Source organism: Dysidea avara, chromosome 9 (assembly GCF_963678975.1).
Source record: "Dysidea avara chromosome 9, odDysAvar1.4, whole genome shotgun sequence".
Lineage (NCBI taxonomy): Eukaryota > Metazoa > Porifera > Demospongiae > Dictyoceratida > Dysideidae > Dysidea > Dysidea avara.
Window position 1 is genome coordinate 34680076 of NC_089280.1, and position 24740 is coordinate 34704815.

General features: G+C 39.7%; 5 protein-coding genes across 11 annotated transcripts in view; 2 read left to right on the top strand and 3 right to left on the bottom strand.

The window, feature by feature from the left end:
- The first annotated feature begins 33 nt into the window (after nucleotides 1–33).
- LOC136267721 (putative leucine-rich repeat-containing protein DDB_G0290503) lies at nucleotides 34–16318 on the top strand. 2 transcript variants are annotated; one of them, XM_066062872.1, is made up of 13 exons: nucleotides 34–354; nucleotides 903–1013; nucleotides 4147–4493; nucleotides 4804–4885; nucleotides 6083–6160; nucleotides 6218–6332; nucleotides 7502–7560; nucleotides 7614–7686; nucleotides 7956–8042; nucleotides 9769–9846; nucleotides 9901–9981; nucleotides 10862–11089; nucleotides 15966–16318. In XM_066062872.1, the coding sequence occupies exons 1-13, from the start codon at nucleotides 86–88 to the stop codon at nucleotides 16236–16238; spliced, it is 1881 nt and encodes a 626-aa protein (XP_065918944.1). In that variant the 5' UTR covers nucleotides 34–85; the 3' UTR covers nucleotides 16239–16318. The 2 variants fall into 2 exon arrangements, with proteins under 2 accessions (XP_065918944.1, XP_065918945.1); XM_066062873.1 differs by lacking the exon at nucleotides 903–1013 and having other exon boundaries at nucleotides 35–354.
- Nucleotides 16319–17377: 1059 nt separating this feature from the next.
- On the bottom strand, nucleotides 17378–18406 carry LOC136267728 (serine/arginine-rich splicing factor 3-like). The gene is made up of 3 exons (XM_066062887.1): nucleotides 18049–18406; nucleotides 17586–17663; nucleotides 17378–17532 (listed from the first exon to the last, which is right to left on the bottom strand). Exons 1-3 carry the CDS (start codon nucleotides 18354–18356, stop codon nucleotides 17472–17474), a joined length of 447 nt encoding a protein of 148 aa, XP_065918959.1. The 5' UTR covers nucleotides 18357–18406; the 3' UTR covers nucleotides 17378–17471.
- Nucleotides 18407–18424: 18 nt separating this feature from the next.
- LOC136267727 (kinetochore protein Nuf2-like) overlaps nucleotides 18425–24740 on the top strand; it is a 57923-nt gene continuing 51607 nt past the window's right edge. For all 6 annotated transcript variants that reach the window (XR_010706723.1, XM_066062881.1, XM_066062883.1 and 3 more), the window contains exon 1: nucleotides 18425–18710. The gene's annotated coding sequence lies outside the window, so the exon portion shown is untranslated. The remainder of the gene's footprint in view (nucleotides 18711–24740) is intronic.
- Nucleotides 19052–20152, bottom strand: LOC136267701 (uncharacterized). The gene has a single exon (XM_066062849.1). The coding sequence runs from the start codon at nucleotides 20150–20152 to the stop codon at nucleotides 19052–19054; it is 1101 nt and encodes a 366-aa protein (XP_065918921.1).
- LOC136267702 (uncharacterized) lies at nucleotides 20438–24535 on the bottom strand. The gene has a single exon (XM_066062851.1). The coding sequence runs from the start codon at nucleotides 24533–24535 to the stop codon at nucleotides 20438–20440; it is 4098 nt and encodes a 1365-aa protein (XP_065918923.1).

Here is a 24740-nt window from a genome sequence, read left to right on the forward strand (position 1 = left end):
GCGGTTTCTTTTCCGCTTGAGCACGTGCTATAATTAAGTTATCACGTGATGTTTACAGCTAGCTAATTTATTAGAATACGTTTCCATGTCAGCCGATAAAGAGCTACTTAGATACTGTCCAGAGAAAGATTTACCTGATGAAATTAAAAGTCTACCGAAAAATGAAGTGGTGTGTCAATTCTGTGGGGTTAGCTACCTCATACATCACGAGATAAAGGAGCTCCAAGGGAAATTAAAGTATCTGGAGTCATGCAGCAATCAGTTAGAAGAGTGTAGGAAAAGAGAAAATGGAATTTTGCAGAAGATTGAAGAGCAGAAATTGTTACTGGATTCTCAGAATACAGAAATAGAACAGTAAGTTCTTGTTCTGCATTAGTCTCGCTTAGCCAGACCCTTTTCTTTCTTTTGTGTGGGGGCGGGAAAGAAAAAGGTCTGGTGAACATAGTATAGCTTCGTTGTTGGGCTATCCCGATATTGTGGGGATTCTACTGCGCAGCTTCCGGATTGTTGATTGGTATGAATGACGTGTTTGTTAATAATTGCATCATTTGCATCCTGTTACCATAGCTACTACTGAAATATCTATGGTAACAGGACGCAAATGCAGCAGATCACGTCATTTGTACCAAACAACAATCCGAAAGCTGCGCAGTAGAATCCCCACAATCTCGGGATAGCCCAACGACGATGCTATACTGTGTTCACCAGACCCTTTTCTTTCCCCGCCCCCACACAAAAGAAAGAAAAGGGCCTGGCTACGCGAGACTAGTTCTGCATACAAGTTATATTGTGTGTTGATACAATTAATGAAAGGTGTTAAAATACTTTTACTGAGACCCTAAAACTGAACTGCTATCAATGTGTATTTTGCTTGTATAACATTTGTCATAACATTTTTGAAGGTTAAAAAATGGCATTACTGAAGTGAGAACCAGTAATGAAAAGTTGAAGATGTGTGTTCATGAGAAAGAGTCACAATTAACAGAAAAGAACAAACAGTTTAAATACATGAGGTTGGTAGCATTATTATATATTATAGGGCAAGAAATTTTCATGGGATAATAATTTTTGTCAATTTCGTGGTGCAAACAATATCCATAAAAATTAGTGATTTTTTAGCCCACGTGTAATATGAAACTAATTTGTAGCACGAAGATCGCTTAAGCAGTTGATGGTTTTTCCAGCTGTTAGTTCAATTTCTCTGCTACAGTATTTTAAGAGGAAGAATTGTGTGCTCCCTGACCCGAAGCCCTCTTTTGGATTCCTTTCCCTGTATGGTCTTCACTTGTTTATTAGCTTCGATTATAATTTGCAGGGGAACAGAAGCAGCTAATTTGCCTTTCCGCAAAATTATAGTGGATGGAACTGAGTGGGTGTGAATAGGAAATACACCAGCTTGCATAGTGTAGCTGCAACTGTGAGGCATTTTGAAGGCCAAGCACCTTGTGGGACTGGAAGAACTTTTATGAAAAGGAGTAGTGGGAAAAGTGTGAGGAGGCTAAAGCCTCGGCTAAAGCAGTTGAGGATGTAACTGTAGCAGAAGCCAAAAACCTACTTAGTAAAAAAACGAGGCAGACCTCAGAGAGAAACTGGACACATATTTTCAGAAGTATATTATAGCTATGAGGTTCAGAAGAACACTAGTGGGATATTTGGAGCTGCGAGAGGGATATTGTTGGGGCATAGTAAATCAACACTTGATGATTTACAATTGAATCTGACTCAAGGGTGGGCAAAGCAAGTGTTACGTAGAATGGGTTTCACAAAGAGGAGGGCAAACTCCAAAGCAAAGATCATGTCCCACAAATTTGAAGATATAAAGAGACTGTTTTTAATTCAGAATACCACCAAAATTAGTCATCAATTGGAACCTTACTGCAATGAAGATTGTGCCATCGTCTAACTGGACAAAATGTGTTAAAATTACCGTTGTTGATGACAAATGTCAGATTACAGCCATCCTCGCTTGTATTTTGATGGATACTTTTCTTCCAGTACAGCTTATCTACATATGAGGGAAAGACTGAAAAGTGTCACCCAAGTGTGTCTTTTCCTGCTGGTTGGCATATTAGCCACACAGACACCATTGGACCAACAAGAACACAACAATAGATTATTTGCACAGTTGCAATTGATCATTGTGGAGAAAATGCATAAAGATTTGCTGCTTGATTCAAGCTATCCAGCTCTTGTTATCTTTGATGTTTCAAGTGCAAGTGCGCTCCTACTGTTAGCAAATGCTGAAAGATCACACTTGTATACGACAATCCCAAGCAATTGTACAGATAGGCTACAGCCACTCTACTTGAGCATGAAAACAAGGCTGTAAAACAGGGCTGAAAATGGTATGGAAAAGAGCTATGTAGGCAGCTGAAACAGGGTGCTGAGGAAGAAGTGGACTTACTATTAACCATTATCAGATCGGTGGATGGTGAAGTGCTATATCATCACCTTGTTGCTCATCTGTTAGTGGGTTTAGAGCAGCAGGAATCAGATGCTTGCAAGTTTATGTAAGAACACTGTGGTCCTATTGCTTAACATAAGTATATATTATGTAACTCGGCTTATGTATTATCATTTCTGTTGAACAGTTACATTACAACTAGCTAGTATTTTACATACGATGCAACATGAATCACATTATTTGTATAATAATAATAATAAATGTGACCGAATCTTATGCAAAAGTTGTGGGCAAACGATTGGAAATTTCAGTAATTTTAAAGCAATTTTTGTACATTTGGATAAAGCAACTATTAAACCTTCTTGCTGTGAAGTTCACGTACAAAGCTTCCTTTTTATAGAAGATATGGACTAGTAATTTCACATGTATAGGACGCCAATTAGCTTACAAATTGGGAGATTTGTTCAGGTGATGAGATTATTGAAGTCTTCAGATTATGATACGTGCAAAGTAAAGAGAAATTTGACCGATGTGTCCAAAATATCAGGTCACAAATGTAACTGTTCAGGTAAAAAGTTTTTATACATGTCACAGTTTCAATTCCGATAACAAGAAATACAGATGTTTCTTAATTGCAGCTATTGAATAATAATTATAACAGTTACATCATAATGGAAAGTTAACAAAGTACTTGCCCTGCAAACAGTCATTCAGGTGTGCATGTATTTTATCCTGCTTGAAGCACATGGCATGTAAAGGATCTTGGGTAAACACCAGTGCTATTGTAGGGGGCACTGCTGCTATCTTGAAACTTAACCTGTTATCAGAAAATATTTCTGATATAGCTCTCTTCAGTGTATCATCAACATCATCAAATAGTGACTCAAATATGTTGACAACCCTTCCCACTGTACTTGCAATGACAACCATGACAGAAAAGTATTTGGATGATGTAGTTGTTAACCAATTTCCCAATATGTCGCTGTTTAGGAGTTGAATTGAACCTAACAAATGAAGGAAACTGATTCACTAATATTCTTTGTGCAGCGTTAATATGCATGTCGGTAAGTCAGCCATCATTACAAATTGCTTCATGTTCTAATTCTTGAAGAGAAGTGTTTAAAACATGAATCCATTCTAACTCATCAGTAGCCATCAACTACCACCACACAATCACCATCACCTCATGTCAGCATTTTTACTGCTGCTATCTCCTTCATGATTGATGGAGTCTTGACCATTGCTGATTACTCATCTTTGTTCTTAGACTCTTTTTCAGTAACTTTTACGATGGTTATAGCATTAATATCTTCAATTAATCCTTTCTTCTTTATCATCTCCACCTCATTGGATAAATAGAGCACAAAGTGCGGACAACTCCCTAGGCAGATTGCCTACAATGCTTCTTTCATGCAGCACAGCTGCTGCAAATGGGTCGTATCGACTCGTATGGACTGATTGTTTCCCTGATGCATGGCAGCACTTCTCCAAAATTAAACAACTGTATGAAAACAAAGCTGCAGCTGACGATCACTAAGAACTGCTAAGCAACTAATAAGCTAAACCACGCAGTAGCTAGCTGAGTTACGTAATGTGACGAAATTGCATCATCAATAGCTATGAAAATTAATTACCACAAGAATTACAGATTATAAAGGCTTTTGCTGATCCATGAAAATTTAATACCACAAAATTTCTTGCCCTATGGTAAGCCACTACTGTTAAATGTGTTCTGTTTGTAGGGAAATGTTTAATGAAAGACTTCAAATTCAAACATCTAATTTGTTAAGTGTTAAAAGAGACATTTCTACTGCTCGTAATCAATTACAGTCTCTTTCAAGAGAGCAATGCGATTCCATCTCTTCTGTGACAGCAAAAATTAAACTGACGTTAACAAAAAATCTAGCAATTTTGTTGGAGAGAATATCTCAGCTGTCCACCCAGTATGACCAGCTCTGGCAAGTCAAACGAAACATGGACAGTGAGAATAAAAGACTTGTGGACTCCATTAAAGAGAGTGAATCTCAACTGAACCAAAAAACAGAAGAGGACAAAATTGTATTGTCACAGTTGAGAAGGGAAATTAATGGTAAAACAAGTGTTGTGTCTACTGTACACATCTACACTACACTCTGACATATTGTGTGTGTACATGTGCCCATAATCAGACATTACACTACAACCTGTACTTCAACTAAGACCATATTTTGCAGTAGCTACTTATTTTGTGTGAACTTTTCACTAGCGTCCAACACTATTATGTATGGTACACCTGAGAATTACAAATAGTAGCTGTGTTTTGTAGCATAGAAAATTCTTTGCTGTGTCATTTATATCCCAACTCAACATATGAGTTTACTTGGTCCTGTTGTGTAAATGTTTGTTCCCATGTCCTACAGATCTCAAGGAACAAATGACTCAGTCCAGTAGTGATTTGGCAGCTGAACAACTTATCAAAGAGAACTTGGAGCTCAAGTTGAGGTATACATGTAGTAGCCTTTGTATTGAAAACACTACTGAATTGTGAACAACCGTTACATTATCACAAATTAGTAGAGCTATAGTCATAGCCAAGTGACCTAATTTCTTGTCTAGGCTTAATAAGAGATAGCTGTGTTAAATTTCTCACTGGGGAATGCTATAGTTGGCTGATTAGAGAAGTGGTCTGTAGACTACATAACAACTCCCTAAATTAAAAACACTTTACCATAAGAGTATCAAACAGTACGGTAGTACTGTAGGGATCCCCCTAAAATGAAACACGCCACCTAAAGATATGTGATGAAAATCACCTTTACAGACTAATATTAACATCAAATATAGCATTAAAAACAAGGAAACACGTACAGGCAGCTGGATATAGAATTTTAAGAAACTCAATTTTTTTGTCTGACTACCTGCCTGCTAGCCTGCCTGACCACAGTTGCAAAGCTGGAGGCCAAACAAAGCAGTGCACGGCCACCATTTTATACCACAATAACAAACTCACCAGTGGGATATGCCTTTTGGGGTTCCGACGAGTGTGTGCCCTCTTCATCTTGTCTGTCCTTCGTCTTCAATCAGGCTGTTCATCTTCTTGTTGCAATAAAAACCATATCAAGGTGTTAAGTTTCCATACCAACACCTTTCTTGAGCAGCATACTTAGACACCACGGAATTATTTAAAGCACTTACGCTTGGTAGATACCAATAATGTCACGATAGGTACGAGACAACGCCCATTATATACCATTGATTAAGAATGATCGAGCATGGGGACCATACCTCTTAATAATCTATTTACCTGATCACAATGAAACATCCCATTATTATTATTATTATTGGTCTAGCATATTTGTAATGTGAAAATATGAAATTATGACACGCCCCTGGTAGTTGGTAAAGGCTGATTTGAGATACTCTAATACAACAGTGAACAGTAGTAGGGATCCAAACAAATAAAGTAAGAATGAATGACGGTATTACAGCATAGCTTGATGGGAAAATCCCTACTTTGGCATTGAACAAAACGGTTGTTAAAACAAATGGATTTTCCTAATAAGTTATGCTGTAATACCATCATTCATCTCTTACTTCACTACTTTCATTGCTTGGATCCTACTTTATTAACAATTTCTAATATAGATGTACACCATCCCAGAGGGTTCCCAAGTATCTATATGTCATTCTCTTTTGTAGGACAGTGAAGGGAGACAATTCTAAACTTACCAAATTGTTATCAGATAAATCATCTGAGCATGCAAGGGAAAAAGAAAGGTAATAGAACTCTCTCTAGTTCTTAAACACAGTTTGTGAAAGTTGTTTATTCTTTAGGCTCCAATTGATGGCCAGTCAGCTAGAAACTAAACTACAGTCAGCTGAAGCAGAGTTGGCTATCATTCAGTCAGAGTACAGTGACGCCATTCAGACTCACCTCAGTAACACAATGGTAAAGTGTCTTCGTACTTGTGCAGGCTGCAATATAGGGATGAAAAATTAAATGGGAAACACCCATTCACTACAGTAATTGTCACTTCCTGTGTTTGAAATTGACCAATGCATGGATGACTCAAGGCTTTTCTGAAGTTTTCACAACTGATCGAGCCTGATTGAGATACTGTTGAGCAGTCAATCTAATAGAACAGTCAAGTATTTATTAATATAGGTCTACAGGGGGTCTACGGGCATGCTCACTCAGGAAAATTTTCAAAGATCTTTTTTAAGAGTGATTTCGGTAGTTTATTATATGGTATTATAGAACTTTGCGTGGGTGAGATCAATGGAAATGGTGTAATTTAAATTTCATAATGCAAACAGTGCTTTATTATTGCCCACAAAGAGTACTACTTTATTGCCCCGCAAAGAGTGCTTCATTCATACAATAAAGTATTCTTTGCAGTGCAATAAAGTACTCTTTGTGGGCAATAAAGCACAGTTGCCCACATGCTTTAGTGCAGGCTAATAACCCGCGGTGCTCACGCCAGTACGACTGATTACCCAAGCTGGTGAAGGCTGATAGCCCTTGCCGCGCTGAGTGGTCAATCACCCCAGCCAATACGAGATCTACCACTGGATTGCTTTTATAGACATACTTAAATGCTTCGATGATGGGAGAGAGAAGGTAGCGTTGTTGGTAAGTTTTTTAATGTAAACAGAAAAGTCCTGGGATATCACAGAAATACTTCACCATGTGTCACAATGGAATTGATTTTGGGCTATGACCAAAACCTGCCAGAATACGCGATGAACGTCTACCATGTCAAACTATGGTGAACTACGCGTGTTTTACTTTGTTAAACTAGTTTGTGTGCATTCAGGCTGATAATAATTCGTGCAACGCGTGCTAATTACGAGTCCTAGTGTATGGTGAAGCTATACGACTAAAAAGTTCCATAAGTCATTTAAAACATTGCCTTGCTCGTGCTATATGAAAAACAAAGCACTCTCGACAATGCAATATAATTATGCTTCTTACACTATGGTACAGTTGTGTACCTTCCTTCTATGTAAGCCCCTGGCATCATAACAAACCAATCACCAAATTCCTGAAGCCACTCATGTAATGTCCACCTACTGTTTTGAACCCTGTTTGTGTTAATAACAATCCATTTTTGTTAGGCATCTGCAGAAGCTGTTGAAGTAGAGAGAAATGAAAAAGAGCAGCTTATAAAGGAACGGTTAGCTTTTTTAACATGACTACATTAATTGCTATAAATTATTGTGTTTACAGAGAGTTGTTGATTGAATGTCATCAGAATCGACTACAAGAACTACAGGAACACTTCAAGGGAGAAAAAGAAAAGGTTAGTATTAGCTGTGATGAAACCTTCTTTGATCTGGTCACCTGTTATATATGGGACACCATTTCCTGACCTTATTAAACAGGTGGCTACATTAGACAGGTCACTTTGTACACAAATGACATGTTTGGGGATTATCAAGTTGACTAGTTTAGACAGGTGACCTTATTACACAGTGACCTTATTACACAGTGACCTTATTAAACAGGTGACAGGTCACTTAACAAATCAAGTTAGCTGATTTATGAGGTCACATGTGCTCTCTTCTCTAGTTGGAACTACAACTGACAGAGACACAGAGAGCCAGTAGTGAAGAACTCAGTCAGTTACAGAGTAGTATGGAAGCCAAGCTAGTCATGGTGAGTAATAATGTTGACATTTCCTTGTCAATTCTCTGTGTTGTACCTTGACCACTGACTGGTCCTGTAATTATAATAACGTACATTGTTTGTGGGCAGCAGGACCCACTAAAATAATCACATTTTAAAAGTTCAGTAGTATATCCTCTAACCCCAATGCATGGTGTCAGGCAATGATCAGATAAGTGATATTGAAGTTCATTCCTAGAAGGAAGGTTGGCTATACCTGCAGATATACTAGTGGACATTTAATCCCCATGGTTATAGACTGAAGTTTAGCGATTTAATGTTCACTAGTATATCTGAAGGTATAGGCAACCTTCCTTGTTTCACCACTTTTGACTATTCCCTTTAGAGCTGAAGCAAATACTACAAATACTTGAGTACTCATTTAGGATTTGGTACTCGTATAATAAAATCGGTACTCGAGTACGCGATTACATGATCCAGATCACACGATGCACTTGCCATGAGGTAGTGACACAATGAAGGCTATTGGCATAATTTCTTGTCAGGAACACTAACATCAGTACTTTAATAACACTCTGATAGCCACAGCCACCATATGGTGGTTTCAATATACAAATGCTCATAGCATCACATTCTAAGCACTTTGTAACTTCAGTTGGGCGATTTAGTACCCCCTGCGCTTATACTGTAGCGGACACGCCCTTAAGTGAGTGGGAACAGGGATAACCAGTCTCTTGCTCACTATTGCACGGTTAGATGAGGTAATCACCTACTTTTAGAATATCGATAACAAGCATTGTAGACAATCTTCTAGTGACAATGGTATTACTAATGAAGAGAAACTTATATAGGTTGGAGTGGCGTGTTGCTACTTTTTTAACAGTGACCTCGTGCCTGTATGTGCATGCGCACTAGCCCAAATGCTGGAAAACCAGACCTAGAGAGAATCACTTCAACTGTAAACTGGTTTGCGATGTTTATTGTGTTATTATAAACAGTGTTAGCCTGTTGTGGAATTTCACGCTTAGATCGATTTTTGCACTTAAAGTTATATAGTGATTTGTGGTTGCTCTTGTGTAAACAGCAACTCAATTGAATTCCTTGTTCTGTAAATAGACATATGATTTTAGAATCAGTTTGTAGTAGATTGGAGCCTCTACAAATTTGTCGACGAAAGAGTTAATACAGTGTGTGTATCATCAGGAGCTCATAAACACCACAAGCTCCTGGTATCATTGTTGTTACTTGAAAAGGTAAAATACTTAAAGTCAGTATAAGACATGTCACATGGTATGACTACAAGTAGCTAGTGTTGGTGAGTACTTGATTGTTAACTGTAGAGAGTACTTGAATTCTAAAAACCATGATCGTTTCAGTCCTAATTCCCTTGTTTTACTACAGTTTTCTGTTTGATCCCTATAAAATTCCTATTACTTGTTCTATCTAGAGTCACCACATTTGTATCAGGTGGTATGCTGTATAAGATTGGCATAATTTAAGAGAATGTAGTTCCTTCAGTACACACTTGATGTTTGGTAATACAAGATGGGTTTAGTACTGTTTTAATATCACTGTGATTATCAGTGACTGTATTGATCACAGACACACTCTCTATGATCCCTACCTAGATGTAAACCACAGCTGGTAACATGTCAGAACAATTATCCACACATCCACCACATTTATTATAAGTACAATCATTAATTTAGGTTAGCTGAAAAGACTGGAAGTATAATTGTACTCATTTCCTTATTAGGAAGTGAAGAAGGCGAGAGAAGCAGTTGAAATAGAGTATGATAATTTGTTAAGAGTGAAGACCAGTGGTTTGCAACAAGTAAATAACAGGTTGAACAGGTTCAGAAACAGAATATTTTGTGTGTTGCCATAGGTGGAAGATGAGCTGAGCAGTGTCACTGAAAAGTATACACATGAAATTGCTGACCTAAAAGAACAACTTAAAATTAAACAAGTAAGTAGTAATCTTCATCAGCTTTGTACAGTAAACTGTCTTTAGGATAATGAGGTGGTCTTATTAATGAGGTCATGAAGTACACCTTAGCTGTGTTTGGGACCTACTTGACATGGTCACTATAATGAGGTGGTCTTATTAATGAGGTCATGAAGTACACCTTAGCTGTGTTTGGGACCTACTTGACATGGTCACTATAATGAGGTGGTCTTATTAATGAGGTCATGAAGTACACCTTAGCTGTGTTTGGGACCTACTTGACATGGTCACTATAATGAGGTGGTCTTATTAATGAGGTCATGAAGTACACCTTAGCTATGTTTGGGATCTACTTGACATGGTCACTATAATTAGGTGGTCTTATTAATGAGGTCATGAAGTACACCTTAGCTATGTTTGGGATCTACTTGACATGGTCACTATAATGAGGTGGTCTTATTAATGAGGTCATGCAGTACACCTTAGCTGTGTTTGGGACCTACTTGACATGGTCACTATAATGAGGTGGTCTTATTAATGAGGTCATGAAGTACACCTTTGCTATGTTTGGGATCTACTTGACATGGTCACTATAATGAGGTGGTCTTATTAATGAGGTCATGAAGTACACCTTAGCTATGTTTGGGACTTACTTGACATGGTCACTATAATGGGGTGGTCTTATTAATGAGGTCATGAAGTACACCTTAGCTATGTTTGGGACCTACTTGACATGGTCACTATAATGAAGTGGTCTTATTAATGAGGTCATGCAGTACACCTTAGCTGTGTTTGGGACCTACTTGACATGGTCACTGTAATGAGGTGGTCTATTAATGAGATGAGTGAAAAAGCTTATTTGCTACTGTAATTGATTATGGGATTGTATTTTACTCCACAGTTGGAGAATGACGCAGAGTTAACTGCTCACATCCATCAAGTCAAGGATTTAGAGTTAAAGTTAAAACAGTCAATTGAGGATGACACAGACAGGAGATCACTAGAAGAGACAATGGCTACACAAGTGAAGCAGTTATCAGAACAGGTCTCCTCTCTACAACATCAACTACAGGAACAAGAGAGTCAGTGTAGTAAACTGAGTGAGGAACTGCAGCAATCACAAGAAGAAGTGTGTGTGTGTGTGTGTGTGTGTGTGTGCGTGCGCGCGCGCGCGTGCGCATGCGTGCACTTGTGCATGTGTGTGTGTGTACATTTAAAACTGTTAAGTTATCTACTAAAATCTAATATGTAAGCTTTTTTGTGCATGCATCCATTTAAATTTCCACACCTCAGTAACCAGTTTCACTACCATCACACTACTCACCATGAGATTCCTGATAAGATGGTACCAAGCATTGTCACATCTGGCAAAAGTTTCCTTCATACTTGATCTATCTAGCCATTAAACCTGAAAACTGGATCTATACTTTGAGTGTCTTAAACAAAGTACTGTATGTGTACTGCACAATTTACGTCATCCTATTTGTGATGTAATAAGGATTAAACCACAGATACTATACTAATAACACGGGATTGGAAGCTCCGTTCGTGGACTCAATATAGTGTGTACATTCCAAATAAGCACTCCTCGTAGTTTCACGGACTTGCCTTTCAGTTGGTGAAGGTTACAAAAGTGGTTATTTCAATACCAACTTAGCTAAGGGTAGTGAAGAACCGAGGTAGTATTAGTCAGGTTCACTATGTACTTTTGTTCAAAGTTTATGGAGATTAGCAAACCTATACATTTTTGGAAAGCTTAGAGCACGAGGAATCTGAAAATCAATGTTTACATTTGCACAGATTCCTGCAAGGTCAGCATTTTTAAATTTCAAAATGGCAGCCAATAAAGTAAAAAATTCCCGATATATCAATTTTAATTTGACATAAAAGTTCATTAATAAACTCAACAAATTCTCTGGTGACATTTTTACATCTCTACTTATTAGAGGTGATAATTAATCATGAATAATTAGAAGTTTTTACAAACAGAATAGAGCATCCATTATGTTGCAATAACTCAAGAATAGTTCTAAGTGAAAAGAATTGTGGAATTCCAGATTAAATCTATGTATAACTGGAGCAAAGTATAAGTTTGGCTTTCACTGAAACAGTTCAAGCCTAAAAACAGCAGAAAAATTGAGTTATTCTAATAGAGCAGTCACATACTCTAATTAATAAAGCAGTCAACTTTGAGTCCATATTGTTAATGTAGCAGTCACTTTCATGAAGCTCCTAGCTAGTGTGCTTATGCTAGGCATAAATTTCAGGAGATTAGCTAATACTAGGTTTGAAAGAATAATCGTCATTTGTATAAAATATTCTCTCTTAAAAGGAACTTTGTTAATTAGCAATTGGCAACTATGACTTCACCCTGACCAGATCCAAGAGCACTTTTGCACGTACCAGTTGGTGGCATGCATTGACACAGTTTACTATGTCAAATATAACTTTGCTCAAAATTTATGGGCCTACATAATTGTTATTAGAAAGCTTAGAGCATGGAGATCAATGCTTACATTTATACAGATACTTGTTAGTTAATTAGCAGTTTGAAAATAGCAGTCCATATGGTGCAAATTTCTCCATATATCAGCCTCTTATTGACAGAGAATTGTAACAAACACTATTTCTATTTTCTCACACCCATATAGAATCCATTAATAGCTCTAAAATGCTACGAAACTTAATAGCAATTTATTTGGCAAATAGTTATTGCATGAAACAAAGTGAATAAGTGAATTATTAACATTGAGATGTAGGGTACAGCTATGTATAAAGACATCATGGCTATGCACGTATGTACATATACATGTATTTATATCTATTACAGTTAATTCAAAGATATGAAACTTATGTTAATTCAAAGATATGAACCTAACAATTATCAGCACTGTCACTGTTGTCATTTTCGATGTATTATACAGTATGATAGTACTGTATATTAGGGATCATGCAGAATTGAGCTTTTCTAGTTCAAAATATCACCCTAAAACCAGACTCAATTTCCCTTCATGACAACTTTGCAACATTGGCTAGGCACAGCCAAGCTCAAAAATGTCTTTAGACTAACCCCAAACTCTTCCAACAAAATTTCTATAGCATTTTAAAATTTTTCTATTCAACAGAATTTTACGCTGACTGACTGACAGCCAAGCATAATTTGACATATGGGCTTGATTTTGCCAACTGTAGATGTACAATACATGTACCATGGGCTTGCCTTTGTCCTCCTTTGTGTTCCAGTTCTCTTCACTGACAATGCAAGGTATCAATTTACGCTACATAACGTGATACGGCTTAACTGTGGCTGTGTTCGCTTATCGCCGGTATTTTCTATAGTAACATGATTGATAGTGGAGACGCTTCTCACGCTGTTCTTTGTTTGCAACGCTGTGTAATGTGAAAAGCATAGCTGAAAATGAATCATAATGGCTACCTCCCTTTTTGCTACATAATTGATAGTTGGGACATGTGTCCAGGTGTATGGTTTTCCAAGTGCCCTTCTTCCTTTGATGCAGTATATGCGCGGGTTCACCAGTCATAATTATGTTAGTCCTACATTTAATCCCTATATTTCAGTCTATACAGTAGTGAACAAGAGAGGTTCCCTATATGCTGCAGTGGATATTTAATCCCTAATTCAGTCATGGTTATAGACTGAATGAAGTATAGGGATTAATTGTCCACCAGTATATCTGCAGATGTATAGGCAACCTCTCTTCTTCTTTCACTACTTTTTAGCAATTCCCTTGTTTCTTTACTTTTTTTGATCGTAATCCAACTTTAAAATTTTTCATTTTTCCTTCTACTTGTATGCATATATAAATCTCCGTCACTTGTGCATCTGTACCACACAAACACAGTTCTGTGCAAGGTAAATCATTGCAATAGCACCAGCATTTTAGCATGGAGCAGTTACTTGTAAGCCTGTCATTAAAAGCATCTTGGCTAGATCTTTGTCATCTTCTGGATAAGAATCACTCCATCGACAATGGAAATATTTGAATCATTTAAAGATGCATATGGTAATCATTCTGTCACCGGAAAGGAAATTTACATTGGATTAACAGTTAGGTAACAGTGGATACTAATTTTCAAGATCATGTATCAGTTCTAACTTGTTGGTGCATGTCTATCTGGTGCATAAAATTGCTCTTGGTGATCATGGTGAATTCATTGTTTATGTAAAAAGGAAACTTCCCTTTTAGGAGAGAGCTAATTCAAATTACTTTTAAAATGAAAATTCATCTAGTGCTAATTATGCTAAACATACGTAAGCACATTAGCAAAAAAAATAGGCTCAAAAGTTAACTGCCTTTAAGCGACTGCTCTATTAGAGTATCTAAAATTTCAGCTTTTTTAGGTTTGAACTGTTTTAGTAGAAGTCATATTATACTTTGCACTAGTTATACTTTGCACCAGTTATACTCCAAATAATCCAGAATATTCATTAATTCTTTTCACTATAAATTATTCCTGAATTATTGCAGTATAATAGACATTCTTCTATTCCCTTTATAAAAACTTTCAATTGTTCATGATTAACTGTCTCACCTCTAATGAAAAGAGGTGTAAAAATGTCACCAGAGAATTTGTTGAGTTCATTTATTAAACTTTTATGTCAAATTTAACTTGATATTAGAATTTTCTTATTTTATTAGCTGTCACTTTGAAATTAAAACTGCTGACCTTGCAGGAATCTGTGCAAATGTAAACATTGATTTTGAGATTCCTCATGCTCTAAGCTTTCCAAAAATGTATAGGTTTGCTAATCTCCATAAACTTTGAGCGAAAGTGTATTTTTGACATAGTGAACCTGACTATATATAGGATGATATATGAGTGAGTATTTCTGTACAATTAAGCTCAAATTGTCTTGTAGCACAACGTAAATTGGGGAACACCACAAAACCGTATTTTGTACTCTTTGCCAAGTCTTTGAAGACATACAGTGAAAACTAATGCTATTGTATTAAAGTACAGACAATTCCAAATGGCTTGAGTCGCGCATTGGTACAGTCCAAGCTTTACCAGAAGATTTTTAGTGCTAACCAAATGACAAGTCACATAGTTTGTGTACCTGTTTCAGGTATTTCTAAGTGTCCTCCAGACAATTACTGAAATTATGGCGAAGCTAAGTGATTCGAGTGTGGCTTAGTGTAACAATTATTACAGTTCTTTGTTTTAAACGGACCTGTAGAACAAGAGCCAAATCCTGTCTAGTGATAATAGAGCATAGCAACATAACTAATGACATGATGCAACCAATAAATTAATTACTTACAGTACAACGAGGAGTGCCAGCACAAAACGGAGCCTCCAATCCCGTGTTGTTAGTATAGTATCTATGATTAAACTGATACGTAGGGTTTTGCCCTAATGTACAAATGTGAAGTGAATTAAAACTTGCTGTGTAAGCAAGCAACCTTTTGGTAAAGAAACATGCAAACACTTTAATTCCTTTATAAAATGATCCATAACGTGATGGTGGTTGCTCTGCAACAAGTGCTGTTCACTTCGCCATTAAATTTTCCATCTGGCTATATATTAGTCAAGTGATTAAACCCACAATCAAAATAAAACACATGGGAATATTGCATCACGGAAACACAAGTCACTGCTGTTTAATGTTTCATAACAAGTAAGCCAAGTTTCCCTACTGTACGTTTCCATTATGGTATCTTGAGCACAGTAGGGATATAACACTTCTTATTGTTTTACTGTGATTTAATATCATGCACTACTCTAGCTTGTTTCAATACTTGAACCTTGATAATCAGGACACTTGTCCATGGTCCCATTTGTATTGGTGTACACACATTTAGATCCCTGAAATCAGGACACCTCACTAATAAGGATACTTGAATTAGCATGATCCCAAGATGTCTGGACTACTCAGGAGCCCAGAATTTTATTGTAGTTACATGTGTGAACCACAAATACAGTGCCTTGTATACAATAGACAAGAGGGACTATTGACTTTATTGTATTGTTGTATGGTGTAGGTGGAGCACTTACAGAACACAGTCCATTTGGAGTGCAAGGAGAGGATTGAGTTAACTGAGGCTCTGGAGCAGGCAAGAGAACAACTACTAACTTACAAAATGAAGGACAAGACACACCCCATAAGTGCTAACCACACCCCTACTCCACCCCCACAACAGAATCACCATGGCAACACAATGTCCAGTTTAAATCATAGCCGACAGCGTATTGCACAAGTAACAGGACGAGTGAGCAAGAGTGACTACAGACATTCTAAAAGTGGACGCTTTTAGTTGTACGTATTGTGTGTTTGTCTCATTGCAACCATATTTCATCTATAATTTACTAATGATTTAGAGAATTACCAGTCTGATCCAAGAACATTTCCAGTTTTGATAACCATACATGGTCTGTGGTAACTGTAGCATCAGTTGACCCACTTTTGTTATCTGCTACAGTGCCATGTAACAGACTATTTTCTTTTTCTTTTAGCTATGGGAAACTATAGTTATATTTGCAATAAATGACAAAACATTGTCCAGGCACAAAATTATTACACATGCTGTGGTTGAACACCTGCTATCACAAAGTGAGTGATATCTGGAAGCAGCTTTGAAGAATTAGTGAACTGAAAGATATAGTGTCTATGGGAATGGATAGAGATGAGATATAGCTACCCATCTTCTACTAAGTATGAGGTCATGAAAAGTCAATTATATGTTTCTGGTTCCCTTCCTGGTCATATTTTGCTAAATGAATCCAGAAACATAGTTAACTGTGCGTGGCCTAAAGGTACAAGTTATCATGTATGGCCATTTCCACTAGTTACACTAAACTACAAAAACTTTACTACATTAAAATCAGTATTTTGGTATTATTGCTATCTGAGAATTACTACTAATACAAATAAATACTCCCCATTGATAGGCTCCTAATTTTTAAATGAAGTTTCTAACTGACGTTTGTCTTCAACATATACGGTGTATTGAAGAACAAAGATTGCTACTGACATTACATTGCAAGCCACACGAAGAACAGTCCAGTAACACAGTGTGTAACTAAGCATTCAAGTTCAATACCAGGATTTTAGAAACTATAAAACGAAAAGATTGCCCTGCTGTGCAGATTCCACAACACTATGCTGCCATTATTGGGAGCACTGGCTAATAAATGGTCTACAAATTTAAGTGCACAGCCATAGAATTATTACGATATAGCACGTATTACGTCGTCCTGGCAGCCGTAATTTAAGTTGAGAGTTTTATCGGGAGATCTCTGAGGTCCATATGTATGGAGAGTTGAAGATTGACTATCTTAATACCAACTAGCTACTTAACTCAATATAAAACCTCCTACTTTTTCTGCCAGCCACTGCGGTCATGGTAGTTTCACCATTTGGCTGCTCATTTGTACCCAACGTACTACAAGAGTGTTCTACTTTATTTAGAATATAAACTGATTGACCCAAATATTTAGAATACATTATGCATAAATGGACAATGATAATTTATGTTCATGTGTTAAGTTCAATAACGCGGGCTCCTTCGGGGACTTCTACGAGGACTACGATCTCTTCTTCTTGGGCTCCTGTGTGTAATATTATAAAATGTCAGAGGGCATCATATTCCATCAAGTCTTACCGGTCCCTCCTGGGGCTGTAGCTTCGACTACGACTCCTACTGTGGCTCTTGCTCCTACTACGACTCCTTGAATAAGACCTAGACAAATTAAACAAACTTTGACATTACTACAATAGCCCAAGACATGAATAAACTGTGGAAGCAACTGACGTACAATCCTGTACCAAACTTACTGATACTATGATAACATGGTGTGATGGTAGCTAGAAGAGAAAATAAGCGTAGCTGAAGGTTGAGTGTTTTAGGTGCGAAGCAGTTTAAGCAGAGTAGACTGCTTGTTGTTGGTTGGGCTGGGTGTTTAGTTGGGTGGTAGTTGAGTAGTTATAAGTGAAGAAGCGTAGTGTAGTGAAGGGTGTTAAATGTTGTAGTAGGTTTTAGTCCCTGTAGATATTCAGTTTTAAACACATTCAAATAAACAAATCCCATACCATACAAAATCACTTACAAAAAGATTTTACATTACCTTCTACGGCGCCTTCCATCACCGCGGTTATAGCGCCCTCCACCACCGCCTCTCATTCCAGGTTTACTGCTGCTTCTTGCCAATTCAGCTCTAATCCTCACTCCACACACATGGCGCCCGTCCATTGCATGTACAGCGTCTTCGGCATCACGCGGATCTTCGAATTCAATGAATGCGAATCCTGGAGGATTTCTCGCGACCCAAACTGACTTCAAAGTTCCAAAAGCTTCAAATTCTCTCTCCAGTTCTTGTTTAGAACCTCCCGAACCAAGATCACCAACGTAGACTCTAGTCTGATCCCTCGACATGTTGTTGCGGTTTCTTTTCCGCTTGAGCACGTGCTATAATTAAGTTATCACGTGATTTTAATAGCTAGCCAATTTATTAGAATACATTTCCATGTCAGTTAGGGAAACCGATAAAGAGCTAAAGATTTACCTGATGAAATCAAAAGTCTACCGAAAGATGAAGTGGTGTGTCAATTCTGTGGGGTCAGCTACCTCATACATCACGAGATAAAGGAGCTCCAAGGCAAATTAAAGTATCTGGAGTCATGCAGCAATCAGTTTAATAGAAGAGTGTAGGAAAAGAGAAAATGGAATTTTGCGGAAGATTGAAGAGCAAAAATTGTTACTGGATTCTCAGAATACAGAAATAGAACAGTAAGTTCTTGTTCTGCATACAAGTTATATTGTTGATACAATTAATGAAAGGTGTTAAAATACTTTTACTGTGTTGTAGAGGGGTTCGAAGGGTCCACGACGATCGAGAATCGGACTAACTGCTGGCCACGCGGTATTACACATACGCCATCTTAATTATTCATAACGCCAATTACACGCATGCGCGAACCCAAAAAACCTAATACAACAAAATGGCCTGAGTATTAACTACATACAATTACTTATAATGTCTAGTTCTCGACATCCTCCGGGGGGCGGCTTAATGTAGTTGTCCACTCCAATAGACGGGTTCTTGCCCTTTTGGCTGCTGCTCACTGTGGTCAATCCCTTACATCACCTTCCATGCTGCTAGTTGTGGTCTCAGTCACATCATTCAGTTCTGCCCGGTCATCGGGTGGAAGTGAGACTTCCAGAGGATACAATCGGCTGATTGGCCTGGACGTAACACGGTTGTTGTTTCTGATATTTACTGCACGAACTAAACCATCGTTCCCCTCAATGAGGCCTTCTATGACACCGAGTCTCCAGCGCAGTCTTGGACCATCGTCATGAATCAAAACAACGTCTCCCACCTTAACATTCTGAACATTTGTACCTGACGCCTTGTGAAATTCCCTCAAACTAGTCAGATACTCCTTCTTCCACCTAGTTTGAAAATGTTGCTGTAGTCTGGCATGGTTGGTGAGACATTTCCTCATCTGGGTGTCTGATATCACGTATTCTGGATCCTCCGGATCTTCATTATGGGAATGGGGTAGAGATGTCATCTGTCTGCCATACAGCAGGTGTGCCGGGGTTAGAGGACCAACATCGTTCACATCGGAGGATACATAGGTCAAAGGACGATTGTTAAGGGTCGCCTCGACCTCCACAACAATTGTTTCAAGAACTGGCAAGGTAACGAAGCTTCTGCCCAAGGTCTTCTTGAGTGCCTGCTTAGTTAAGCCTATTAGCTGCTCCCAAAATCCACCGAACCAGGGCGCCCTCTTAGGAATAAATTTCCAGGTGACGCTGTGGCCTTCCAGAGCCTGCTTGAGGGAGGTGGAGTTGAGAAGTTGCTCTAATTCATCTGCTGCCGCCAAGTACGTTGAGGCATTGTCGGACATCATTGTCCTTGGTAACGACCTTCTGCTCACAAACTTCCGAAATGCCAACATGAAACTATCCACAGTTAGGTCCAACACCACTTCTAGGTGTACTGCTCTCGTTGTTGCACATGTGAAGAGGCAAACATACATCTTTCTCTCCCTCTCTCCTTCACGAATGTACATAGCTCCCGTAAAGTCAACACCGCAGACTGAAAATGGGGTTGGATCTTCAATCCGAGACTTCGGCAGAGGTGGAGGATCAGGCAGTCTGTAGGGTTTACCTGTCACTCTTAGACATGTGACGCACCTCCTCAATAATTTCTTAACATACATTCTAATTGCTGGAATCCAGTACAATTGGCGTATCGCTGTTACTGTACAACTCACTCCGGCATGGTGAATCTTCTCATGAATGGCATATACAAGAAGCTTAGTAATCTGGTGTTTTGGAGACAACAAATACGGAAACTTCGCCAATTCACTACTGGGCGCATTGTGGATCCTCCCCCCGCAGCACAAAAATCCTTTGTTGTCCAGAAATAACCTCAGTTGACGCACAAGTCTAGTACGTTTGAGTGACTTCGATTGTGTGTTCACAATCTCTTCAAAGTAGTCTAATTATTGGGAGGTCTTAATCCAGAGCATAGTGGCATCTGACGTTTCCTTAGCAGTGATGGCGCCAGTAATCTTATCTTTGGGGTGCTTCAAATTGTGGCAGAAACGACGAACATACACAGAGACTGATAATAGTCTGGTGAGTCTGCTATAACGGGAGGCATTAATGACAAGGTGGATACCACAGGTCTCAGTAGGGTTAATGGTGGCTTCCTGAATGGTCTCTTCTTCAGGAGCATCAGTACTCTGTATGTGGAGCACATTAGCTGGTGACCATGTAGGCCACTGGTCAGTAGACGTCAGCCAGGAAGGGCCACGAACCCACAGTTGAGAGGACTTCAATTGTTCTGCAGAAATACCCCTTGTCAAGAGATCGGCTGGATTGTCCCTAGTTGGCACATATGTCCAGGCAGAAGCATGGAATGATTCTGTGATTTCCATTACCCGGTTTGCAATGAATGGCTTTCTTGTGGCTGTCTGTTTGATGTCATAGATCCAGTGTAGTGCAATCTGACTGTCGCTCCACAGATGTACAGTGGCATCATCAGCTGTCAAGTGTAGCGACTGTATGACAAACTTAGCAAGACGAGTGGCGATGACAGCTGCCATTAGTTCCAATTTGGGAAGGGTGATAGACTTCACTGGTGCAACCCTGGACCTTGACATGACCAAAGTAGCTTGGTCGTTCTGTAGGAGGTAAGCCACTGCACCATAAGCACATAAACTCGCATCTGAAAAAACATGAACTTGTTTGGTGGCAACAGGGAAGTACTGCGTGAAGTAGCGTCTTGGATAAACGTGGGTTGTTGCGCTTTGAATGTCAGAGGCTATGCGTTGCCATTCTTCTTGAGTCTCCTGGGCAATCGGTTCATCCCAGTCTACCTTCTGCTTCCATAAAGCTTGTAGCAATAGCTTGGCCTTGACTGTAATCGGAGTCAGCAGACCCAGTGGGTCATAGATCTGAGCCGAGTCACGCAGTATCTCTCTCTTGGTTGTTAATGGTGAAGATGTTAAGGAAGAAAATGGTTTAGCTATAAACCCTAGTGAGTCATTAAGTGTATTCCATCGTAAGCCCAATAAATTGACAGATGTGCTGGAGTCATTCGTTTGGTCACGTTCAGTGGTGGCTCGGAGTTTGCTGTTGTTCGATGCCCATGAGTGCAAGTTGAAACTTGCCTGATTCATATTAGATCTGGATTGGATATAATAATCCATAAGTTGCTGCTCCGAGTCACAACCAGAAATAAGATTGTCAACATAGAGGTTAGACTCCATATCCCTAGCCACTGATAAGGGGAACTTCTTGAGATGTAGGTCAAGCGTGGCGTTCAACATAAATGGTGAACTGGACGTTCCAAAGGGTACCACCTTGAAGCGATAGGTTGTTAGAGTACCAGACGGGTTACTAACATCCGAAACCCATAAAAAGCGAGTTGAGTCCCAGTCTGATTCGTGAAGCTTGACATGTAGAAATGCCTTCTCAATATCAGTGGCAAAGGAAAAGGTGTGGGTCCTAAATCGTAGCACAACTGAGCAAAGATCATTCAAGAAAGGTAGGCCTACCAAAAGACAGTTGTTTAAACTTGCATGTTCCTTACTTTGACGAGAGCTGCAGTCATAAACGATTCTTATCGGTGTAGTTGCAGACTCCTTCTTGACTGGGTGGTGTGGCAAGTAATGAACATTAGCTGGATGGTCAGTAGGCTCAACCTTCTCTATGAAGCCACGTGCTTCCTGATCAGTGATGATACTATGATACAACTGTAAAAGAGATGGTTTTTCTGATAGACGAGATACTAGCTGCCGTGTTCGTCTCGTGCAGGTTGTGAAATTGGATGGCAGCGGGAGATGATCGGGTTTCCATGGAAACCGTGCTGTGTAAGTGCCATCGGCAGCTTGACTAATGCTGGTGGCCTGATAGTGATGCATGAAAGTGTCTCCCTGTCCAGAGATAGATGGGGAAGTGCCAGCTTCTTCTATAGACCAAAATCTGTCAAGGTCAGGTTCCTCACTGGTGGCTATGGCCATAGAGGCAACATTCAGCTGTACATGTGTCATTGGGAAGGATATGGGTCCTGACAGAAGGAACCCCAGTTTGGACTGCTGGGCAGTTGGCCCGTCACCTCGCACAATCTTGTCCTCCGCAAAGGTCCAGTAGTAATCGGCCCCTATCAAAATAGATATGTGGAAACTGTGTTCACTTGTGATAGGGTGTGCTAGCCTCAATCCACGCAAGTGAGGAAAGCTCTCAATGGATGCCTGTACTGACATCTTCAAAGGCGCAGCAATAAACGGTACTATAAGTACGGATATGGGTATTCTGTCCCCAGCCTCAGTCTCAACACTGACTTGGCCCACTGCTATGGGTTGGGGTGAGGAATATTTAGCTCCAAACAGTGCTATGGCAATATTTTCAGTGCCAACTGGTGTTAGTCTAAGCTTGGTGGCTGTCTCCTCGGTGATGAAGGAGCGTTGAGAACCTTCATCGAATAAGATGTTACCCTGTATGCGTATACCCTCACCAACAACAGGGGCAATGGCTGTCTTCAACAGGCTGACAGTTGGGGGAGAAGCTTCCTTGTTATTGTGTGCACTACGTAAAACGGGAGCTGTGATGGTATTAACCTGTTGGCTGGGTGGCTGTGCCTGTTTATCTGTGTTCTGTGCAGTAGTAGTAGGCTTGGGGACATCACCATCAGAGGGTTTACATAAACTAGTGTGGTGCTTGTGTTTGCACTGCTTGCACCGGAACTTCGAATTACACTGTGAGATCTTGTGGTTCCCCAAGCAGTTAATGCAAAGATTAGCCTTGCGAACTATTTCTAGCCGCTGTTGATAGTCTGTAACGTGTGTGCATGTAGTAGGAGAGTGTTCGCCCTTGCAATAGGCACATAGTGTCTTCTTCTTACCACCACCACCACTTGGGTGTCGTCCTCCCTTAATGCCGGCATAGAAGGATGTAGTGGAACGTGTTCCGGGTTCACTTGACAAGTCTGTGGTGTACAATCCGCTCTCCAATACCCGTATCTCCTTCAACAGGGCAGCTTGCAGGTCATCAAGAGTCCATCTCGGTTGATCGTGACCTCTAGCTAAGTTTCTGCGTACAGGGGCAGGAAGTTTACCGTGGATTATGGATACTAGGATCTGGCTATACGATTCCTTGGGTACCCCGAGAGATGCAAGGCCTCTGATATGGTTCTCAGTGACATCGTAGAACAGTTGCAAGCTAGACAATTCATTTGTCGGACCTGGTAGCTCTATGAGAGCACGAGTGTGTGCGTCAATGAGCTTCTCTGGCTGGCCAAAGCGTTGCTTCAAAAAGGCAATTGACTGTGCATAATTTGCCTCTGTCAATGGGAGGCCAGCTATGACACGTGCTACATCTCCTTGGAGTTGAGCCTTAAGGTAATTGAACTTGTGTATCGTACTCAGTGTGGGGTTGGAGTTGACCGCAGCATCGAAAGAGTCCCAGAAGGATTGCCAACTAAGCGGGTTTCCTGAGAATGTTGGCAGCTCAAGTTTGGGTAAACGACTTGTATTGTAGAGTTGGGGACTCGTTAACGGTGTTGTCATGTGAGTTGTAGGTGTAGTGTTTTCACGTTCTATAGTACTGGAACTAGCTGTGAAAATATGTGAGGGAGGTTCAACAGTGCTAGGAGTGGATGCTGGGTCTATTGATGAGGGTGTGACTGTACTAGGTTGAGTAGATACAGGGGGCGTAGGGCGAACTGATGGCTCCGACAAGGAGGTTGGTATGGATGGGGAGGTTACCGATAAGCCAGTGGGTTGGGATCTTGTATGCATTCTTATAAATGTATCAATATGATTCACCTTCTCCAAGATCCTGTCTTGCATGTCCTCAATGTCTAAGATCACATCCTCAAGTGCATCACCATCTTCTATTGATTCAATTATTTGAGTGTCCAGCTGGCGGATGATCTCTCTCTTCGTTGATAGAACTTCTTTTGTGGTTTTCAACGAAGATAGAATAAGTTCATCAATTGTGTCACTGGCCATTAGCTCCTCCACCTTCTTGAATTGGCGAGATACATGGCTCTTGTAGGCGTTTCTAGATTTCTGCAGGCGAGCTGCCTGTTCCATCGCAGGTTAGGTCCGGTAAATTCTAATTAGTGCATGCTGTGTTGAAAAGGGGGCAACGACAACAGTTCTACGCGATACGGGTGCTTGCCTTAACGGGTACCGTTTTCGAATGGTTCGAATGCCATGGTACCACGACTTCTGTGTTTAGAAATGACGATCCCGAATCGGTACACAGGTAGTGTGCGGAGAAGACGAATCCACCGTC